Source organism: Dipodomys spectabilis, unplaced genomic scaffold (assembly GCF_019054845.1).
Source record: "Dipodomys spectabilis isolate Male_0828 unplaced genomic scaffold, ASM1905484v1 ptg000173l, whole genome shotgun sequence".
Classification (NCBI taxonomy): Eukaryota; Metazoa; Chordata; class Mammalia; order Rodentia; family Heteromyidae; genus Dipodomys; species Dipodomys spectabilis.
Window position 1 is genome coordinate 10,083,683 of NW_024870850.1, and position 20,629 is coordinate 10,104,311.

The 20,629-nt window shown below is 43.0% G+C and overlaps 2 protein-coding genes and 1 pseudogene across 2 annotated transcripts; 1 reads left to right on the top strand and 2 right to left on the bottom strand.

Moving 5' to 3' along the window:
- Positions 1–400: 400 nt before the first annotated feature.
- On the bottom strand, positions 401–2,446 carry LOC122119633 (putative gustatory receptor clone PTE01). Its single transcript, XM_042693636.1, has 2 exons — positions 2,431–2,446; positions 401–1,410 (listed from the first exon to the last, which is right to left on the bottom strand). The coding sequence occupies exons 1-2, from the start codon at positions 2,444–2,446 to the stop codon at positions 401–403; spliced, it is 1,026 nt and encodes a 341-aa protein (XP_042549570.1).
- An 8,687-nt stretch (positions 2,447–11,133) lies between these two features.
- LOC122119634 lies at positions 11,134–16,875 on the top strand (annotated as a pseudogene).
- Positions 16,876–17,220: 345 nt separating this feature from the next.
- On the bottom strand, positions 17,221–18,222 carry LOC122119635 (olfactory receptor 7D4-like). The gene has a single exon (XM_042693637.1). It carries the CDS (start codon positions 18,220–18,222, stop codon positions 17,221–17,223), a length of 1,002 nt encoding a protein of 333 aa, XP_042549571.1.
- Positions 18,223–20,629: the final 2,407 nt, after the last annotated feature.

The window sequence follows — 20,629 nt, forward strand, 5'->3', positions numbered from 1 at the left end:
AGTGCTCTCTTTATTGCTGTTTTTGTTTTGTGTACCTTCAGTCTTGTTTGTAAGTTTATCTGTTTGGGGGAGTGTACAGAGTGTGCAGAAATGGAGGAGCAAAGGGTGAATAAATGCACTAGACACTATGTTGAAAATGAACTATACAACTTGGGGGAGAAAGGGTAATCGAAGCAAAAAACTGGGAGAAAGCAGGGATAGAGGTGACATTGTCCAAAAAGAAATATACCCATTACCTGACTTATGTATCTGTAACCCCAACATAAAATCACCTTTACAAAAACATGGTTTTTGTTTTTTTTTTAAGAATGGCATGTTAAGTGATGGGAGGTACTGTTTTCCTGGGTCTAGATGTAGTTCTGCTGCCTTCACCAGAAAGCAGACACCGATACCACTGAGATTAGACTTTCCTCAGCAGTCTTCCCATGGCGCACTTGATGTCCCTGTTTCTGAGGCTGTAGATGAATGGGTTGAGCATGGGAGTAACCACTGTATATGCAATCGAGGCCATTGCCCCTCTCCTAGGAGACACTGACGCCGCCGAACTGAGATACACTCCCAGTCCCGTGCCGTAAAACAAGCACACCACGCACAGGTGAGACCCACAGGTGGAGAAAGCTTTATACCTCCCACCTGGCGACGACACACTGAGTATGGAAGACACGATTCTAGAGTAGGAAAAAAGGATTCCCAAAATAGGAAGGAAACCAGACAAGGCACCCACAAAATACATGACAAGGTCATCGGTGAAGGGGTCAGAGCAGGTGAGGCTGAGGATCTGGGAAGGGTCACAGAAGAAATGAGAAATGGACACACTCGTGAAGTACATGAGCTGTAAGACCATGGAAGTATGCAACTGGGACACCAACAGGCTGATGAGAACAGACCCTGCAACCAGTGAGCCACAACGTCGAGAGTCTATGATGATCTTGTAATGCAGGGGGTGACAGATGGCCACAAAGCGGTCATAAGCCATCACGGTCAGAAGCAGACTGTCCAAACAACCAAAAAGCATAAAAAAGGACATCTGAGTCAGACACCTGCTATAAGAGACAGCCCTGCTGTGAGTCTGGATGTCTGACAGCATCTTGGGGATGGTGGTGGAAGTGAAGCCAATGTCAGCCAAGGAGAGGATGGAGAGGAAGAAGTACATGGGGGTGTGGAGGTGAGAGTCAGAGCTGACAGCCAGGATGATGAGCAGATTTCCCAGCACGGTGATCAAGTACATAGATAGGAACAGCCCAAAGAGGACAGACTGGAGTTCAGGGTCATCTGAGAGGCCCAGGAGATGGAACTCAGTGACTGGGGTTAGGTTGTGGGTGTCTACGTTGCTTGGACACCTTTTGAAAAAATGAAAAGAGGGGTGGAAAGAAAAGAATTTTAAGTATAAAACAGTGCGTGACACTAAAGCTACATTCAGATTAAATCAAGCCAGCAAGAAAGGTCTCACAGGAGAGGAACATCCACTCCACAATATTACTTCTTTCTGACAGACCTCATTGTCCATCATTTGTTCTTTCATTCACACCATTCAGGGTACATTTATTTTAGAGACACCTAAGCGATGTGGATTTGCACAATCAAGGTAAAGCTTTCGATCACTAAAATATTCTTCTAAGACCAAACATAGAATAAGATATATTTTTCCCCTTTAAGGAAAAAAAATCATAGCTCATACCTGTAACCCCAGCTACTCAGGAGCCTGAGATCTGAGGTCTGGCTTGTTCCAAGCCAGTTAGGCTGAAAGTCCTTGAGACTCCTATCTCCAATTAAGCAGAAAATGGCCAGAAGTGGAGCTGTGGCTCAAGAGTGCCAGCCTTGAGTACAAAAGCTAAAGGACAATGTCCAGGCTTAGAGTTCAAGTCCCAGGACCAGCAAAAAAAAACAAAATAGATAGGTCCAGATACAATAAAAGTGGACGTCTTTAACACTGTTCTCATCCATGGAGACATGATTAAATAAAATAAAATCACAAAGATAACTTAAGAGTTAAACAGCACCATAGATAAAATAGGTTTAACAGATACCTCCATCATAATCTATCAGCCTCCTGAGTGGCTCAGATTACTAGATATTCTTCTTGGTGGCCCGTTGAACTTTCTGTAAGTTAGGTCACATTTTAGGCCATAAAGCAAGCCTTAACAAATACCAAAATAAAAATCATTTTAGGATCGTAGGATCGTAGATGATCCAAAAAGGGGGAAAAATGAAGACTGCGCGTGACACAGTTTTGTATAATCTTTGGGCCACTGAAGAAATCAGAGAGGAAATTAAAAATTATTTCGTATCCATTGAAAATGAGCCAGGCACCAGTGTATTGGGGGCCTGTATTTGGGACCCTCCTAGCCGGCTACTCCATCTTTGCATCTTGATGGTAAGGATCTTAATGCTACCCAAGTCCAGCCTGCCAGACTCGCCCATGGCACTTACCAGACTGTGCCACCATTATCAGGGAGGAGGAAGGAGAGAGTACCCATCGCCTCCAGGCTGTGTAGTGAGTGATGGAGAAGAAGGCTCTGTCCTCAGGAACCACAGAGGGATAGAATCACACGTGGACTCCTGAGCCAAGCCGCAACTCTGGGCAAAGGAGACGCAGCAAGACAACTGGACTTGAACCAGCAAACTTCAGGACTGGGGAAACACAGGCTGGTTATTTACAATTGTCTGGGTTGGAGAGCTCAAGGCCTCTCACTGATAATTAGGTAAATTAGCTCATCTCAGTCTCTGAGGACTTGTTAATGTTGATGGAACAGGAACAAAAAAATAGTATTTTTTTTTTTTTGGTTAGGCTTGAGAAATTTCACTCCTCAAGAGGGATTTCACCTGGATTTTTTTTTTTTTTTTTGGACGTTTAAAATTCATGACTGGGTTTTTTTTTCCTTTTTCTTGTTTTTCTAGTTATCTAAGTAGTTGTGCAAAAGAGATGCCATTTAACAAAGCATTTTATGAATACAATGCCTCTTCAATATCACCCCCGTCAATATTCTCACCCATCCCTCCCCTATCCAATTTCCATAAATCCTAATAAGATTAAATTGTACAAGCAAAGGCAAAGTGTCTCATGCCTATAATCCCAGAACTTCAAAGACTGAGGTAGAAGAATGAAGAGTTCAAACCTTGGCTACCTGGTGAGACCTTACCTCAAATAAATAAATAAATATATATAGGGGGATGGAAAGAGGGAGAAAAGTAAGGGAAGGGGTAACGAGTTAGGCACAAAATGTAATCACTACCTTACTTATGTAACTGTAAAGCCTCTGTACATCACCTTGACAATAAAATTAAAATTTTAATAATAAAATAAAAATCCAGCATATTTTTTTCAAAAAAATTAATGTTAGTTTAATGACATTAAAAGCACTCAAATTGCCTATAAATTTGGGGAGAGTTAGATGTGTATCAAGAATCAGATACCATTTTCTATGTTCATAGAAGTTTTTTCTCTAAGTAAAAAATCTTTTTTAAAAGAAAAATTTCTTTTTCACAGTTGTATTCCTTTTTGTGTATGTGTGTGCTGGTCCTAGGGCTTGAACTCAGGGCCTGAGCACTGTCTCTGAGCTTTTTGCTCAAGGCTAGCAGTCTACCTCTTGAGCCACAGATCCACTTCTGGCTTTTTTGGTGGTTCATTGGGGACAAGGATCTCATGGTACTTTCCTGCCTTGGCTGGCTTTGAATTGCGATTCTCAAATCTTAGCCTCCTGAATAGCTGAGATTACAGGTGTGAGCCACCAGTGCCCGACTCAGTCTTATTCCCTCCTCCCTTATCCTTTCTTTTACAATTTTCATGGGTTTCATTTTCATAGCTGCAGATAATCTATTTTAATATTCAAATATACATATATATAGTATTTGCATATGCCATAGGAGACAAAACTTGATACTTGTCTTCTATCTCTTTATTTCTTTCTAGCATGCACCATTAACTTTTTGTTTATTAGCATCAACAAGTTGTATGTACAAGTCTGTTTCACTTTTACATATCCGTGAGTGGACACAATGCATCTTGATAGTTATTCTTATGAATCCAACTTATTTCATTCAATAAGATGGTCTAGTTCCATCCACAAAATAACAGTATCCTTTATGGCTCAGTAGTACTCCATTGTGTGTGTACATATACCACATTTTTTTTTGTTGGGGCTTGAACTCAGGGCCTGGGCACTGTCCCTGAGCTCTTTAGCTCAAGGGTAGCATTCTACCACTTAAGCCACAGCGCCACTTCTGGTTTTCTGGTGGTTTAATTGAGAATAAGAATCTCACAGACTTTCCAGCTTGGGCTGGCTTTGAACTGTACTCCTCAGATCTCAGCCTCCTGAGTAGCTAAGATTATAGGCGTGAGCCACTGGTGCCTGGCTTACCTCATTTTTTTTATTCATTCATCAGTTGATGGGCACCTAGGCAGATTCCACAGCTTAACTATTGTGAATAGTACCCTGATAAACCTGGGTGTGAGGGCTTCTGTATGCCAATTTACATTCCTTTGCACGTATTCTCAGGAGTGGTAAATAAGAATAAGATGGTGGTGTGAGGTTTGTGTTTGTTTTTCTTGCAGTACTAGAGCTTGATCTCAGAGCCTAATACTTATTTAACAAGTGATCTACCATGTAAAGCTATGCCTCTGTGCTGTGGTTTTATCAGCTAGGGTCTCGTGCTTTTGCCTGCACCATACAATTTTTTGCTTCTAGGTCTGGCCTATGGTGTTTGTTTTTTGTATTTTGGGAGGGGGGTTGGTTTTTGTGGTAAAGGTGATGTACAGAGGAGTTCGTTATAAGTCATGTATTGAGTACATTTCTTTTTGAAACATGTCACCTCCTGCTTTTCCCTCCCAACCCTTTTCCGCACAAGTTACATAGTTCATTTCCATCACTACTGACTCAATTTTCTCTTTGTCCCACCATTTATGTGCTTCCCCTTACCCTCGCCAAATCAGATGTACTTACATGCAAGACAAGAGGTACAGAAATCAAAAACAGTGTCAAAAGAGGAAAAATAGAAAAAAATAAGTAAAATAAAAAACCTCTTGTTTCCTTTTCTTGGAGTTCATGTGGATAAGCATCTATTTATATAATCATGTGAGCATAGCTATAAAGCCCTTGTGATCCTCTTCTAAGAATTTCCCCCTTTGATCTCAGTGTGCGAATGTTTAGAGTCCTGTTTGGTTAATCATGTGAAAGTGTAATTTTTTGTCTTTTACTGTTCATTAGGTTTACTTGTAGATTTACAGGGGCATTCTAATTATTACAAATAGGGATATCATGCAACCTATGTTTCTTTGGGTCTGGCTTACTTCACTTAATATAATTTTTTCCAAATCTTTCCATTTGCTTACAAATGAGGCAATGTCATTCTTTCTAAGGGAGGCATTAGAATTCCATTTTGTGTGTGTGTGTGTGTGTATACCACATTTTCTTTTTTTTCTTTTTTTGTCAGTCGTAGGGCTTGAACTCTGGGCTTGGGTGCTGTCCCTGCACTCTTCAGTTCAAGGCAAGCACTCTACCTCTTGAGCCACAGCACCACTTCCAGTTTTCTAGTGGTTTATTGGAGATAAGAGTCTCATGGACTTTCCTGCCTGGGCTGGCTTTGAACTATAATCCTCAGATCTCAGCCTCCTGAGTAGCTAGGATTACAGGCGTGAGCCATCAGCGCCCACCTATATACCACGTTTTCTTGATCCATTCATCCACTGATGGGTATCTGGGTTGATTACATATCTTGGCTATAGTAAACCATTCTGCAATGAACATGGTTGTGTTGGTGGTTTTAGTGCAGCCTGGTTTGTAGTCATTTGAGTAAATACCCAGTAGTGGGATTGATGGGTTACAGGGAAGCTCTGTGTTTAGGCTTTTTGAGGAACCTCCATACTGCTTTCTAGAGTGATTGAACAAGTTTACATTCCCACCAACAGTGTAGTAGTGTTCCCTTTTGTCCATATCCCCACCAGCATCTGCTATTGTTAGTTTTCTTGATATGAGCCATTCTAACTGGAGTGAGGTGGAATCTCAATGTTGTTTTGATTTGCATTTCTTTTATGACCAGAGATGTTGAACATTTCCTTGTGTGTCTGCTGGCCATTTTTACTTCTTCATTGGTGAAGTCTTTCTTTAAGTCTTTAACCCACTTATTAATGGGGCTCTTGTTTCTTTGAGGATTTTTTGAGGGGGAGGGTGTTGAGCTCTAAGTGTATTTTAGATATGAGACCCATGTCTGATGCATACCTACCAAAGGTCTTCTCCCATTGTGGGCTTTCTACTTATCTTTCTAGCTATATTCTTTGCTGGGCAGGAACTCTAGTTAGTTGCAATTTCATTTATATAATCTTTCTTTGATGTATTGTGATTCTGGATCTTAGGAAGTTTTGACCATTGCCAAGGAGCCCTAATATTTCCATTATCCCTTCCTGTAATATTTTCAAGGTATCTGGTCTTACATTGAGGTCTTTGATCCCTTTGGAATTGATCCTGGTGCAGGGTGATATACATAAGGATCTAACTTCAGTTTGGGGCAAGTGTATAGTCAATTCTACCAGCCCCATTTGTTAAAGAGGTTATCTTTCTTCCATCCTGTGGTGGTTTTTTTTTTTTTTTTTGCTCCCTTATCAAATATTAGATACTTATAAATCTGTGGGTTCATTTCTGGTTCTTCTGTTCTATTTGTCATCAGGCATATTCTTGTGCCCATACCAAATTGTTTTCCTTACTGTGGCTTTGTAACCAGGTTTTTGAAGTTTGGTATTGAAACTCCCCCAACACCATGCTTCCTGTTAAAAAATTGTTTTTGTTATTTATGATCTTTTATTATTCCATATGAATTTTGTGATTGCTTCCTCTATAGCATTAAAGAATTTTGTTGGGATTTTGATGGGTATTCCATTGAATTATCAGATAGCTTGGTGCAGTATTGCCATTTTCACAATGTTAATCTTTCCAATCAAGGAGCATGGGAGGTCTTCCATTTCCTTAAATCTACTTTTATTTACTTTTTGTTTCCTTTTTCAGGTTTTTTAAATTTTCATCCTAGAGGTCCCACACATCAGTCTTAAATTAGGTTTTCTGGTTGAGTCCTGAAGTTCCTGCAAGCTCCCTTCTTGTTTCTTGGATTTGTCCTGAAAAATGGTCTCTTCTTTCTCTAACATCTAGTATCTAGTCTGTCTTCAGGGCCTAAGATCCAGTCCTAAGACTATCAAAGCTTTCTACTTTTTTATTTCTCTGCCTTCTAATCGATCATTTTTGATGGCTTCAATGTCTTTATTAAAGTTTTATTTTAGGTCTTTTTTTTTTTTTTTTGGTCAGTCCTGGGGCTTGAACTCTGGGTCTGCACGCTGTCCCTCAGCTCTTCAGCTCAAAGCTAGCGCTCTACCACTTGAGCTACAGTGCCACTTCGGTTTTTCTGAGTGTTTATTGGAGATAAGAGTTTCACAGACTTTCCTGCCTGGGCTGGCTTTGAACCACGATCCTCAGATCTCAGCCTCCTAGTAGCTAGAATTACAGGCATGAACCACCGGCGCTCAGCTTAGTTTAGGTCTTAAATGAAATTCTTCCTTGATTTAAATTTTCTGTGTCTTCTCTCATATCCTTTAGCTGAGGGGCTATTTTTTCACTGGACTCCCTTTCTTTCTCTTGCAATTTTGTTACCTTTTGTTTGTGGATTCTATTAATTCCTTTAATAATCTTTGGTTAGTCTCATCATGCCCATGTGTAAGCCATGGGTGGGCTTTCTGTCTTTTCATTAAATGTATTTATCAGCAGTTTTTTTTAAGCATTTTGAGAATTATCTTCTAGGTCCTTCATTGGCTGCTCTGTTGCCTGATTACTTTGTGTGAGAGTTCAGGTTCCTTGATTTGTCAATTTTCTTGTGTTTCTGTGGTTTGTTTTGCCCACTTGGAAACAAAACCACAACAGAACACAAGTTGAAGTCAACAGCCAACCTAGAACCCTATAATTTCACAGACTTTAAATCAGAGATCTTAAGGGGGGAGGGAGGGTGGGAAGGTATGGGAAGGGTAAACAAAGAAGGAGGCTACAATGCTTGATAAGAAATGTACTCACTATCTTGCCCATGTAATTGTAACCCCTCTGTACAGTATTTTCACCATAAAATTTTTTTTTAAATCAGAGATCTTAAATCATAGATAGGTATTCTATCTATTCCTCCATTTTTGTTTGGGGAGAGACATTGTGGTGCAGGAAAGGAGATTATATATAGTTGTAACCAGTGAGCAAATCTGTTGCTAGGGGTATATCAATCTGAACTGAAAAGATAACAGGATGAACCAATTAAACAGAGTCAAATGGAAGAAACAAACTCACAATTAGGTCCCAATGGAAGAAAGAAAAAAAAAAAAACAAGAGGGGCTGGGAAGGTGGCTCAGTGGTAGAGTGCTTGCCTTGCATGCCTGAGGCCCTGGGTTCGATTCCTCAGCACCACATAAGCAAAAAGAAAAAAAGCCGGAAGTGGCGCTGTGGCTCAAGTGGTAGAGCGCTAGCCTTGAGCTGAAGAGCTGAGAGACAGCGCCCAGGCCCAGAGTTCAGGCCCCACAACCGGACCTGAAAAAAAAAACAAGAGAGGGACCAGATGTAAAGGCAATAAACTAAAGTGAAATTGAAAGAAAAAGAAAGAGATATAATGAAAAATAAAGGAAGGAGAAAATAAGAATAGAGGAATTAAGAAAAGGAAAGGAGCTGGGTGCCGGTGACTCACACTTGTAATCCTAGCTACTCAGGAGGCTGAGGATCTGAGGATCATGGTTCTAAACCATCTCAGGCAGGAACATCTGTGAGACTCATCTCCAATGACCACCAGAAAACTGGAAGTAGCGCTGTGGCTCAAGTCCCTTAGCTCTTCAGCTCAAAGCAAGCACTCTACCACTTGAACCACAGCACCACTTCTGGTTTTCTGGTGGTTTATTGGCAATAAGAGTCTCACAGATTTTCCTTTCCTGGCTTTGAACCACGATCTTCAGATCTCAGCCTCCTGAGTAGCTAGGATTACAGGCATGAGCTATCAGTGCCCAGCTCAAGAATTATATTTCTTGTGTTTTTTTTTTCAGGTAAGGGGTAGGTTTATTCACTAGACCTGCTGGGACCAGGCAAGGTTGGCACTCCATGTGGCTGGGAAAGGCCTGGGAAAGAGAGAGAGCTGGGAAAGAGAGAGGAAAGAGAGAGAAAAGAGCTAGAAAAAACAGAGAGAGGGCGTCTAGGCCTGGGCTAGGCCTTATCTAGGGTATGGGTGGAGAAATGTGTGGCCACATCAAATTCAGATGTGACCTCAGCGGATGTAGATGTGACCTCTTCCAAGTGTGCCAGTTGCCTAGGTAACTCAGGTACTGGTGGAGACTTTGCTGCGAGGAGGGTGGAGTCTGTTAGCCATCCAGGAGTGAACCTTACATTCCAGCCTTTTAATAATCATGAAATAGGGCGCAGATTCTCTCTGGCTACTTCCTGCTGACAAGGGGCATCGACAACAGGGGCAAAAGGCTGGAATTTGGTCCCCTCCCAGAGAAGGCATCGAGCAGCAGCTGTCCCTTGGTGGCATGAGTCCTTAGATGAAGTCTGGAGAAGTCTCATAGGCATTGAGGGGCTGGAAAAATACTAGAGAGCAAATAAATGGCAAGAGGAAGGACTTGGGGCTGAAAATGTTGGTAGAAATGTCCCTAGCTACTTCTGAAATCTGGCAACTAAGTAGAGAAGTCAAGTGACAAAGGCAAGAATATAAATTCCTGTTGTTAATAGGTAGACAGGTATAGACATTGGATGGGCAGGCTTCTACTGACCTCCTGGCTCTGGTTAATTTTGAAAAGGCAGGCACAAAGTAGCTGATATGACATCATCTTCTCTTACTCCTCTCCATGTTCCCTTGTTCCCCAGACTGGCTGAGTCTAGGTGCTCGTTGCTGGGATGGCTTGTCCCACTTGGTATTCAAGGAGGTTTGAACTCAAGGCCTGGGAACTGTCCCTGAGCACTTCTGATCAAGGCCAGCACTGAACCACTTTGAGTTTTTATAGTACCACTTGCAGAGTTTGGCTGGTTAGAGATGAGAGTCTTGAGCCATGCTTCCAGCCTGGCTCTTTGCAGGTTAGTTGGGAGATGGAGTCTTAGGAATTTTTTGGCCTGGGCTGGCTTTGAACTTCAATCTTTGCCACAAAAGCCCTTTATTATTTCCGATTAAAGCAGCAAGGAGATCAAGTAGAATAAGTAGAGTTTACCTGGTTCTTATTAAGAATTGTCAACAAATATTCTGAAATGACAAAACCCATTGGATGTGAGAATCTTAGCACAGATATGCCCAATATTTTAGAGTCATGTAGTCAGTAGTAAAATACACAACACAAAACAAAAAAGGCAAAAGTCAAATCCTAAAATTTTGACAATGCTTAGACATCTTTGCTAACAAAGCACGTCAGATAGTTGGGCCTCGGTTACTAGGGCCTGTGAAAAGAGCAACTTGTTAGCAAGACACTTTAGAGTAGATGGATGGAGTAGTAAGCTTGGTGGAAGGTTAAAGGTAAGATGGGGCCAAACCCTTAACCCACCATGTGGCCAAGATGGCAAATTTCTGAAAAAATGCAAAGAAACCCTGAACAAATAGATCAAGCCTACATTGGCTAGCCTTTGAGAGGGAACCTAGAGGGGGGTCCCCGGGACCCAGCCTGTGTCGCACTCTTCAGGGCACAAGCCAAAATGTAGAAAAGAGAAAGGGAGAGATAGGGAAAGTTGGACATGAATGGCAGAGAGAGAGCAAAGAGAGCCCGAAAGTAAACAGACTTCTGACCATTTACCATTGCAGTGGCAAAAGCTGTCTACATCTGAGAATGGCATAAAATTAGGCTCTCTGGCTTTCCAGGTAGCACAGGAGGCATTTCAAAGGGGTTTCACCGCTCAGGCATGACTCACAGCACCCCATTAAATGAGTAGGAGAGTCAGTCTGGTGAGTGAAGGAGAGCTGACCAGGCAGAAGCAGCGTCCTGACTTCCCCCAGAGCCCTCTAGAGAGAAATGGCCAAGCCCCCAAAGCCAAGCATCCTCGGCTTCAGAGGTGACCGGCCTTTGAGCTAAAGGCCATAGGAGCTCTCTGGTGTGGCGCCATGTCTGGACAGAGACTGAGCAACAGAGAGCCATAGTAGAGAAGTGGTGTGGACATGGATGTGAAGGCCAGCAATGGTGTCGATGCGCTGTGTCTGCAGCAGACAGACCGGTTCGCAAAAGGCCATTAGAACTGTGGGTATTCCTCAGAGCAAAAAGGGAAAACCAAACAAAAAAAGGAAAAAAAGAAAAAATAAAATGAGAGAAATCCCACCTATCCTGACTTTAAGCCCTTCCCAGGTTCACATGGCACCATTTATGTTAGGTTTTTAAAAAGAGGTAGCCAAGTAAGAACTGCATCATGCACGTGGTATTCAGGTAAGGGGTAGGTTTATTCAGTAGACCTGCTGGGACCAGGCAAGGTTGGCACTCCACGTGGCTGGGAAAGGCCTGGGAATGAGAGAGAGCTGGGAAAGAGAGAGAAAAGAGCTAGAAAAGAGCAGAGAGAGCTAGAAAAAGAGCGTCTGGGAAAGGTGGGAAAGAGAGAGCTAGGAAAGAGAACAGATCTGGGAAAGAGAAGAGAAGGAAAGAGCTGAGAAAGAGCTCGAAAAGAGCAGAGAGGGCAAGAATTAAATTTCTAAATCAGTGTCCTTTATGTGACTTAGGAGATAGAAAGATCGATAGAGGGGCTGGGAAGGTGGCTCAGTGATAGAGCGCTTGCCTTGCATGCCTGAGGCCCTGGGTTCGATTCCTCAGCACCACATAAGAAAAAAGAAAAAAGCTGGAAGTGGCGCTGTGGCTCAAGTGGTAGAGCGCTAGCCTTGAGCTGAAGAGCTGAGGGACAGCGCCCAGACCTAGAGTTCAGGCCCCACAACAGAACCCAAAAAAAAAAAAAGAAAGATCGATAGAGATGATTTATTTATCATAAAGGTGAATAGTAATAATGATGGTGATAGTAATAGTAATAATAAATAGCTATCATTTATTGATACTTCTACTCCACTGAAACACATTTGAAATCTAAAAATGGTTTCTGTAATAACTATATTTATAGAGAAAAAATACGTCCCTGGCAAGTGTTACATCAGGGAATAGAGATTGTTTCCATTGTAAATCAATACTACATTACTATTGCACAGCTGATAGGATTAAAAAATATGGAAGTTATCAAACAGGACACAGAAAATCACCTCTGATATTCTACAAGGGCCATAACAAAATTAACTTATATCAATAAATTTCAAGATGGAAATCAAAGCCAAGCTCTGTGGATCGCACCTGTAATCCTAGCTACTCAAGAGGCTGAGATCTGAAGACCATAGTTCGAAGCCAGTTTGGGCTGGAAAAGTTTGTGAGAACTCAGTATCTCCCAAGAGCCACCAAATAGCCAAAAGTGGAGATGCAGCTAAGAGGTAGAGAACTAGCTTTAAGCCAAAAAGCTTAGAGGTAGCACCCAGGTCCTGAGTTCAAGCCTCAGGACAAGCACCAGAAATACAAAGACATTAAAAAGTTACTGAATACAAAACAGGAGAAACTTACCCAAATATTATCACCTTAAAGTGACTTGAGTCACTCTTGGCTGTGCAGGTCAACCCCACGGGAAGCAGTGGCATTGGTAGGGGTGACCACCTGAGCTCCCAGTGGATGTTGATTGAATTTTGGCTTGTTTTCCCCTAAGGATAACAGCCAGGGCTCTGACAGCACAATACCACACAGGGGAATCACAATTCCTCCTCCTGGGCCTCTTAGATATCCCTGAACTCCAACCCATCCTCTTTGGGCTGTTCCTGTCCATGTACCTGATCACTGTGCTTGGAAATCTGCTCATCATCCTGGCCATCACCTATGACCCTCATCTCCATAACCCCATGTACTTCTTCCTCTCCAACACGACCTTTGTGGACATCTGCTTCACCTCCACCACCGTCCCAAGATGCTGGTGAACTTCCAGACACAGAGGAAGGACATCTCCTACCCAGAGTGCCTCACTCAGATGTATTTCTTATTGGATGATTTCCTATTGACCATGATGGCCTTGGACCGCTTTGTGGCCATCTGTCACCCATTGAGCTACACAGTCATCATGAACCTTCACTTCTGTGGCCTCCTGGTCCTGGTGTCTTGGATCATCATGTTCTGTGTCACTATGCTCCATGTCCTTGATGATTCAACTGACCTTCTCCATGGGTACCGAGATCCCCCATTTCTTCTATGAATTGGTTCAGCTTCTCAGGGTAGCCAGCTCTGATACTCTGATCAACACTATCTGTCTGTATGTGGTGACTGCCCTGATTTGTGTATTTCCTGCCGCTGGGATCTTGTTCCCTTACTGTCAGATTCTCTCTTCTTTAATGAAGATGTCCTCCATAGCTAGCAAGCACAAAGCCTTCTCCACCTGTGGCTCTCACGTCTGTGTGGTCTTCTTGTTCTACGGGACAGGATTTGGGGTGTACCTTCCCTCAGCCATGACTCATTCATCCCAAGAAAGATCTGTGTGGCCTCAGTTGTGTACACAGTGTTCACCCTTATGCTGAACCCCTTCATCTACAGCCGAAGGAACAAGGATGTGAAGAGGGCCCTAGGGAGACTCAACAGAACCATCTCTTGTCCAAAATGGATTCCTGACCACAAAGTTAAGTGGGCACTACAACCCCTAAGGAAAATTCTGTGAGTTCTCCTATCCTGGCTCTGTGTGTGTGTGTGTGTGTGTGTGTGTGTGTGTGTGTGTGTGTGTGTGTAAACTAAGGGCACTTTTCTGTCATGGATCTTTTTCACTCAAGACAGGCACTCTACCACTTGAGAAACACCTGTACTTCTGGATTTTTGCTGGTTAACTGGAGATAAGCAGCTCTCAGAATTGTTTTGCCCTGATGACTTTGAACTGTGATCCTCAGGTCTCAGCCTCTTGAGTAGCTAGGATTGCAGATGTGAGCCACTGGTTTTCTGGCTATCTTGGCTTTTTTACTTCTGTAAAGGTCATGTTTCTTTGTTTTTATTTTTTTATTTCCCAAAGCACATACTCTCCTTGGATATGTGTATTTGTTTCTCTCCAATCACTTCCTCCATCACTCCTTTGAAACTCTTCTTCCCTGTAGACTGACTTTAAGGTTCTACTCTGGATCAGCTTTGTTCAGGTTTTCTGTAGACTTCTAATTGACATTTAGAACACTTTTTTCCACCCACAATGCTGATATGGTTTTCTCCTAAATCATCTTCTTGAATGATAGAGTCCTGTGACTTAAAATGGTTAATATCTTGGATCCACACATGTGTCAAAAGGAAACACCTTACCCAGTCAAGACTGTTGCTTGTTGTACATCTACAACACTTGTTCATCTGAAAAGCTGGTAAAATGCCAGCCTTGAGTGAAAAAGCTTAAGGACAATGCCCAGGCCCTGAATTCAAGGACCCACAAAGAAGAGAGAAACGGAGAGATAGAGACAGAGACAGAAAGGAAAAATATTGAAATCCATTGCTCTGTTTATTAAGATGGCATAAAGAAGGGAGCAAGGGGAAGGATAAAGAGAGTAGCAGAGGGTATAAATCTGATAAACATAGTGTGTGTGAAATGACATGGTAAAACCTCTATGCACTTTAAAAAATGAGAAACAGGGGCTGGGTGTTTGTGGCTCATGCTTGTAACCTTAGCTACTCAGGAGGCTGAGATCTGAGGATCATGATTTGAAGCCAGCCTGGACAGAAAAGTCCCAGTGAGACTCTTATCTCCAATTAACCACCAAAAATTGGAAGTGGTGCTGTAGCTCAAGGTGGTAGAGCACTAGCCTTGAGCAAAAGAGCTCAGGGACAGTGCCCATGCCCTGAGTTCAAGCCCCATGACAGATACAAAAAAAAAAGAGAGAAAGAGAGACAGGGATGTATCTCAAGTCCTGTGGGAGAGGGGCATGAGTGAAAGGGGGGAGGGAAAATGGACAAGGAGAAAGGGATGGGTACTACCAAAATGCTTTGCATCAACGGAACAACAAAACCTCCAGAATTGTTTTAAGAAGAAGGGAGGGGAGAGAGAGCAATAGAGAGGGTGAGTCTAATCAAGGTATATTATAAGCAAATCATAGGTGAAAGAAACCTACTACATACTAACTTTCAAAAAGACTTACAAAAAGACAAACCTTGCTGGGCACTGGTGGCTCACACCTATAATCCCAGGTACTCAGGAGGCTGAGATCTGAGAATCCAAACCAGTCGGGGCAGGAAAGTCCATGAGACTCATCTCCAATTAACCACCAAAAAAGGTGGGAGTTGAGCTGTGGCTTAAGTGGTAGTATGTTAGCCTTGAGCAAAAAAAACCCACCTGGACAATGCCCAAGTACTAAGTTCAAGCCCCAGGACTGGAACCAAAAAAAAAAAAAAAAAGTGACAGTGAGACCAAAGGAGGGAACACAAAGGCACAATGCCTCTGTGCATCTGAGCATATGAAATAATATTTATCAAAATGAGGCCCAGGAATGGATAAAAGGTATTTTTTTTCTTCATTGCTGTTTTTGTTTTCTTGTATTTTTGTCCCGTTTATCTGTCTTTGCAAGGGTAAGGGGGAACAGAAATGGAGGGACAAAAGGTAAACAAATGCAGCAGTGGTACTTTATGAAAAATGAACTATATAACTTGTAGGTGGGGACAGGAAGGAAAACCTGGGAGACAGCCAGGGAAGGGGTGACATTGTCCAAAAAGAAATGAACTCTTTACCTGGCTTATGTAACTGTAACCCCTCTGTACATCACCTTTATGATAGCAATTTAAAAAATAAAAAAAGAAGAAAAGGAAAGACATATTTAAATGTAGCTTCTGTGTTAAACCAGAGAAAAACTAAAGTAAATCATGGCTCATAATTGTATGTTCATAAATGGTTGCTTCCTCTTAAACCCATTTTTAATTACTTAATAAAGATATCAGGGGGGCTGGGAAGGTGGTTCAGTGGTAGAGCGCTTGCCTTGCATGCATGAGGCCCTGGGTTCGATTCCTCAGCACCACATAAGAAAAAAGAAAAAAGCTGGAAGTGGCACTGTGGCTCAAGTGGTAGAGCGCTAGCCTTGAGCTGAAGAGCTGAGGGACAGTGCCCAGGCCCAGAGTTCAGGCCCCACGACTGGACCCAAATAAATAAATAAATAAATAAATATATCAGGTTAATTTTGAATAGTTTGTGATTCCTAAGCTATCAACTTTTAATTATGTGTTAAAAATCTCTAACCCTCTTTTGTTTTACTTCTTATTTTATTTTTTGAGAAGTTCAGTTCTTTTTTGGTCAGAATGAGATCCTTTATTTTGGAGAGAATTTCCTGAAAGTTTAAGCAAAAAAAAAAAGCCGACCCTGGAATGGTGAAGCGTCAACATCAATAAATAAATGGATCTTTCCATTTTTTAAAGACTAATTTGGGGTGGTTTCACTTTTTTATTTACATTTTGACATCTATTCATTGTACAAATCAATGGGGTTGCTGAGATACTTCTGCACACATATACATCATATATCTTGATCATGTCCATCTTCCCTTTTCTTACCCATGGTCCTGCTCCCACATCTCCATCTCTGTCCAGCACCCTTCCTGGTCCCTAAAATTCCATCATAATCTCTCTCCCTTCACCCTCCTCAGTTTCTAGTTTCCAGTATTCTGTTCTGTACATCTACAAGATTAACTTACTGGCTTCCATACATAGAACAATACGGGGTATGTGTCTGGTGCCTGGCTTACCACACAACATAGTGTTCTCCAGTTCCAACCACACTGCTGCCTCTAACAGAATTTCCTTTTGAATAACTCAATGGTCTTCTGTTTTTCCCATCTTCTTCTGTTTCCAGATATTTGAGAGAATTGAATCTTCTGCTTACAGTTTCAGATGTGTGATGCTCAGAAGAACTTCACACTCTTTTCTATCTATCCCCTGTACAATTCCAATGGTTGAGGTGGGGTTGTGTGATGTGTTCTTATCACATGACAATGACAACTTCTGGCTCTCAACTTTTGTGGAGGCAGCATGGTGGACAGCAGTTGTCTTGGAAACTGTTCTTACATCAGAAATGGTTAGCAATGACTTCCTTTCTACAACAATAACTGTGATGTCACAAGGATGAAAAGGGGAAGTTGGACTGACAATAACAGAAAAGGTTGACAGAAAGTACTCACAGGGTAATTTTGATCAAGGACAGAAAACCAAAGAGAGGCAAAGAGTACAAGATTTAGAGGCAGAATTTACTCTCCCATTGTCCAACCTCTCCTCACAGCTTGAGAAATCCAGGCCAAAGAATCAATACATCTGTAGACACACAGCATTCTGCCAAGAAGCTTCCACAAGGCTGTCTTAATGTCCTTGTTCCTCAGGCTGTAGATGAAGGGGTTCAGCATGGGGGTCACCACTGTGTACATCACCGAGGCCACCATGCCCTTCTGGGAAGAGGGTGAAGTACCGGGGCTGAGATAGACACCAAGGCCTGTCCCATAGAATAAAGAAACCACAGAGAGATGGGAACCACAGGTAGAAAAGGCTTTGTATTTTCCATCTGCTGAAGGGATTCTCATGATGGTGGAGACAATTTGGACATAGGAGTAAAGGATTCCTGACAAAGGAACAAAGCCAAGGAGGCCGGTCACCATATAGAGCAGGATGTGATTGATCAGGGTGTTGGAGCAAGCCAGCATCAGCACCTGAGCAAGTTCACAATAAAAATGTCGAATGACCCAATTGGTGCAGAAAGACAGACTCAGCATCAACAGACTCTGGATCAGAGAATAGGACAAGCTGATGAACCAGGACACAAGAACCAACAGACCACACAGTTGGGGGTTCATGATGGTTGGGTAGTAGAGAGGGTGACAGATGGCCACAAACCTGTCATAAGCCATCACAGTCAGGAGAAAGGTGTCCAGGCCTCCAAAAACCATGAAAAAATACATCTGGGTAATACAGCCTGCATAACTGATGGATTTAGTCTGCGTCTGGAGGTTCACCAGCATCTTGGGGACAGTGGTGGAGGTGAAGCCGATGTCAGCCAAGGAGAGGATGGAGAGGAAGAAGTACATGGGGATATGGAGGTGGGGGTCAGAGCTGACGGCCAGGATGATGAGCAGATTTCCAAGCACAGTGATCAGGTACATGGACAGGAACAGCCCAAAGAGCATTGGCTGATCCTGTGCATCTTGGGAAAATCCCAGGAGTAAGAATTCTACCACCTTGGTCTGATTTCCTGGTTTCATGTTGTTGACCTATCAGCTGGACAATTAGACGAAGAGAAAGAACATGAAATAGACACCACCTCTGGGTTCTTTTATTATTATTATTTCTTGAGGTGAAAGATCAGACACACAAGACAATATGATAAAACTTAGGAAACCTGCGTTCTGCTGTTAATTATAGGGAAGAAGTCCTGATGCTAAGCAATCCATATCCATTGGTCTGGGGGCATGGTGTGGGGTGTCCTCCATTCCTTCATGCCTATTTTAGAATCATCAACACAAGTTAAGCAAGTCTTGAGACCTTAAGGATATTTTGGGTTTTTTGCCCGTCCTAGGGCTTGAACTCAGGGCCTGGGCATTGTCCCTGAGCTTCTTTTTGGCTCAAGGCTAGCACTCTACCACTTGAGCCACAGCACCACTTCTGGCTTTTTCTGTCTGTGTGGTACTGAGGAATCAAACCCAGGGCTTCATGCATGTTAGGCACTCTACCACTAAACCTCATTCCCAGCCCTAAACCTTAAGGATAAAATCGCCCACATTTGCTCTATCACACATGAATGTAAGGAAAGGTCTGAGTCTTCCTGGTCTAGGGCAGAACTCAGTCTCAGAAGAGAGTCAGATGACCATGTCTGAACAATAAGAAAATTTGAGAGCAGGGAAAATATATGAATAAACTATGGCAGGATGGACAGGATGTAGGTTTACGTCCCAAAGGAAAGAAAGAATGGAGTGGGAGAAACAGAGAAAGGAAGGAAAGAAGTGGGGAAGGATGGAAAGAGGAAGAGAAAAGGAAGGGAGGAAGAAAGTGAGGGAGGTAAAAGGAAGAAAGGAAGGGAGATATGAAGGAGGGAAGGAAAAGAGGGAGGAAAGACGGAGGGAAGGAAAAGAGGGAGGAAAGACGGAAGGAAGGAAGGGAGGGAGGGAGGGAGGGAGGGAGGAAGGAAGGGAGGGAGGAAGGAAGGGAGGGAGGAAGGAAAAGAGGAAAGAGAAGGAAGGATGGAAGGAAGGAGGGAGGGAAGGAAGGAAGGAAGGAAAAGAGGAAAGAGAGAAGGAAGGATGGAAGGAAGGAAGGAGGGAGGGAAGGAAGGAAGAGAGGAAGTAAAGAGGGAGGGAGGGAGGAAGGGAAGGAGGGAGGGGAGGAAGGGAGGAGAGAAAGGAAGGGTATTCACTCAAAATATACACCCCAAGTAAAAGCACACTATACAAAGAGAAGGTTAAATAACTAGTCCAGCATTCTACTTTTCCAGCCATTATTCTCACAAGCAATTCATAAACTATAAACATCCCAGGTCTTCCCCAGCCCTGTGCTTTACAACAGTCATCTTTCCACTCAAGCTAACCATCTCTGTTCCCTGTGTCCCTGCACACTTACTGGGCTATGCAGGCTTGGCAATGTGGCCAACTCTTGGCTCTTGTTCTCTCATAGAGGATGAGTGATGAAGACAGAAGATCTGTGCCCCAAAGGAGCAGAGAGAGTCAGTCCTGGTATCCAAGACCCAGCTGCTTTCACCTGGGCGAAGGCATGAGAGTCTTAAGCCTGGCACTTGAGGGCCTTGGTGACTTAGAGTTAACAAGCTGCTGATTGTGCCCTAAGGGGTGAGGGTTCTATGCTCTCAGAAGCTAATTAAACAAATTGGTCAAGAATGTGTTCATTCCCTGAGCAGTGGGGCTTCTCAAGGGCAGGAATCACAGAGAAAGATACTCTATTCTTGGATTGCCTCTTGGAGAACGTGTCCACATTTTCTTTTACTGTTTCTTTTTGGGTGTTTTTTTTTTTTTTTGGTCAGTCGTGGAGCCTGAACTCTGGGCCTAGGCACTGTCCCTCAGCTCTTCAGCTCAAGGTGAGCACTCTACCACTTGAGCCACAGCTCCACTTCCAGCTTTTTCTGCTTATGTGGTGCTGAGGAATCAACCCCAGGGCCACATGTATGCAAGGCAAGCACTCTACCACTGAGCCACCTTCCCAGCCCAAGTGTCCACATTTTCTGACCACCACTAATCATAGAGAAGAGAATGGCTTTTAAAAGTGTAAAATGAACTATAAGGTTAAAAGTAGTCAAGCCAGAGCCGGGTGTGGGTGGCTCATGCCTGTAATCCTAGCTACTCAGGAAGCTGAGATCTGAGGATCACAGTTCAAAGCCAGCCCAGGCAGGACCTCTGTGAGACTCTTATCTTCAATAAATGATTCAGAAGGGCTGGGAAGGTAGCTCAGTGGTAGAGCGCTTGCCTTGCATGCTCGAGGCCCTGGGTTCGATTCCTCAGCACCACATAAGCAAAAAGAAAAAAAGCCGGAAGTGGCGCTGTGGCTCAAGTGGTAGAGCGCTAGCCTTGAGCTGAAGAGCTGAGGGACAGTGCCCAGGCCCAGAGTTCAGGCCCCACGACCGGACCCAAAAAATAAATAAATAAATAAAATAAATGACTCAGAAAA

Excerpts from the sequence above, each read along its gene's own strand:
- LOC122119635 (XM_042693637.1), bottom strand. The coding sequence starts at position 18,222 with ATGAAACCAGGAAATCAGACCAAGGTGGTAGAATTCTTACTCCTGGGA.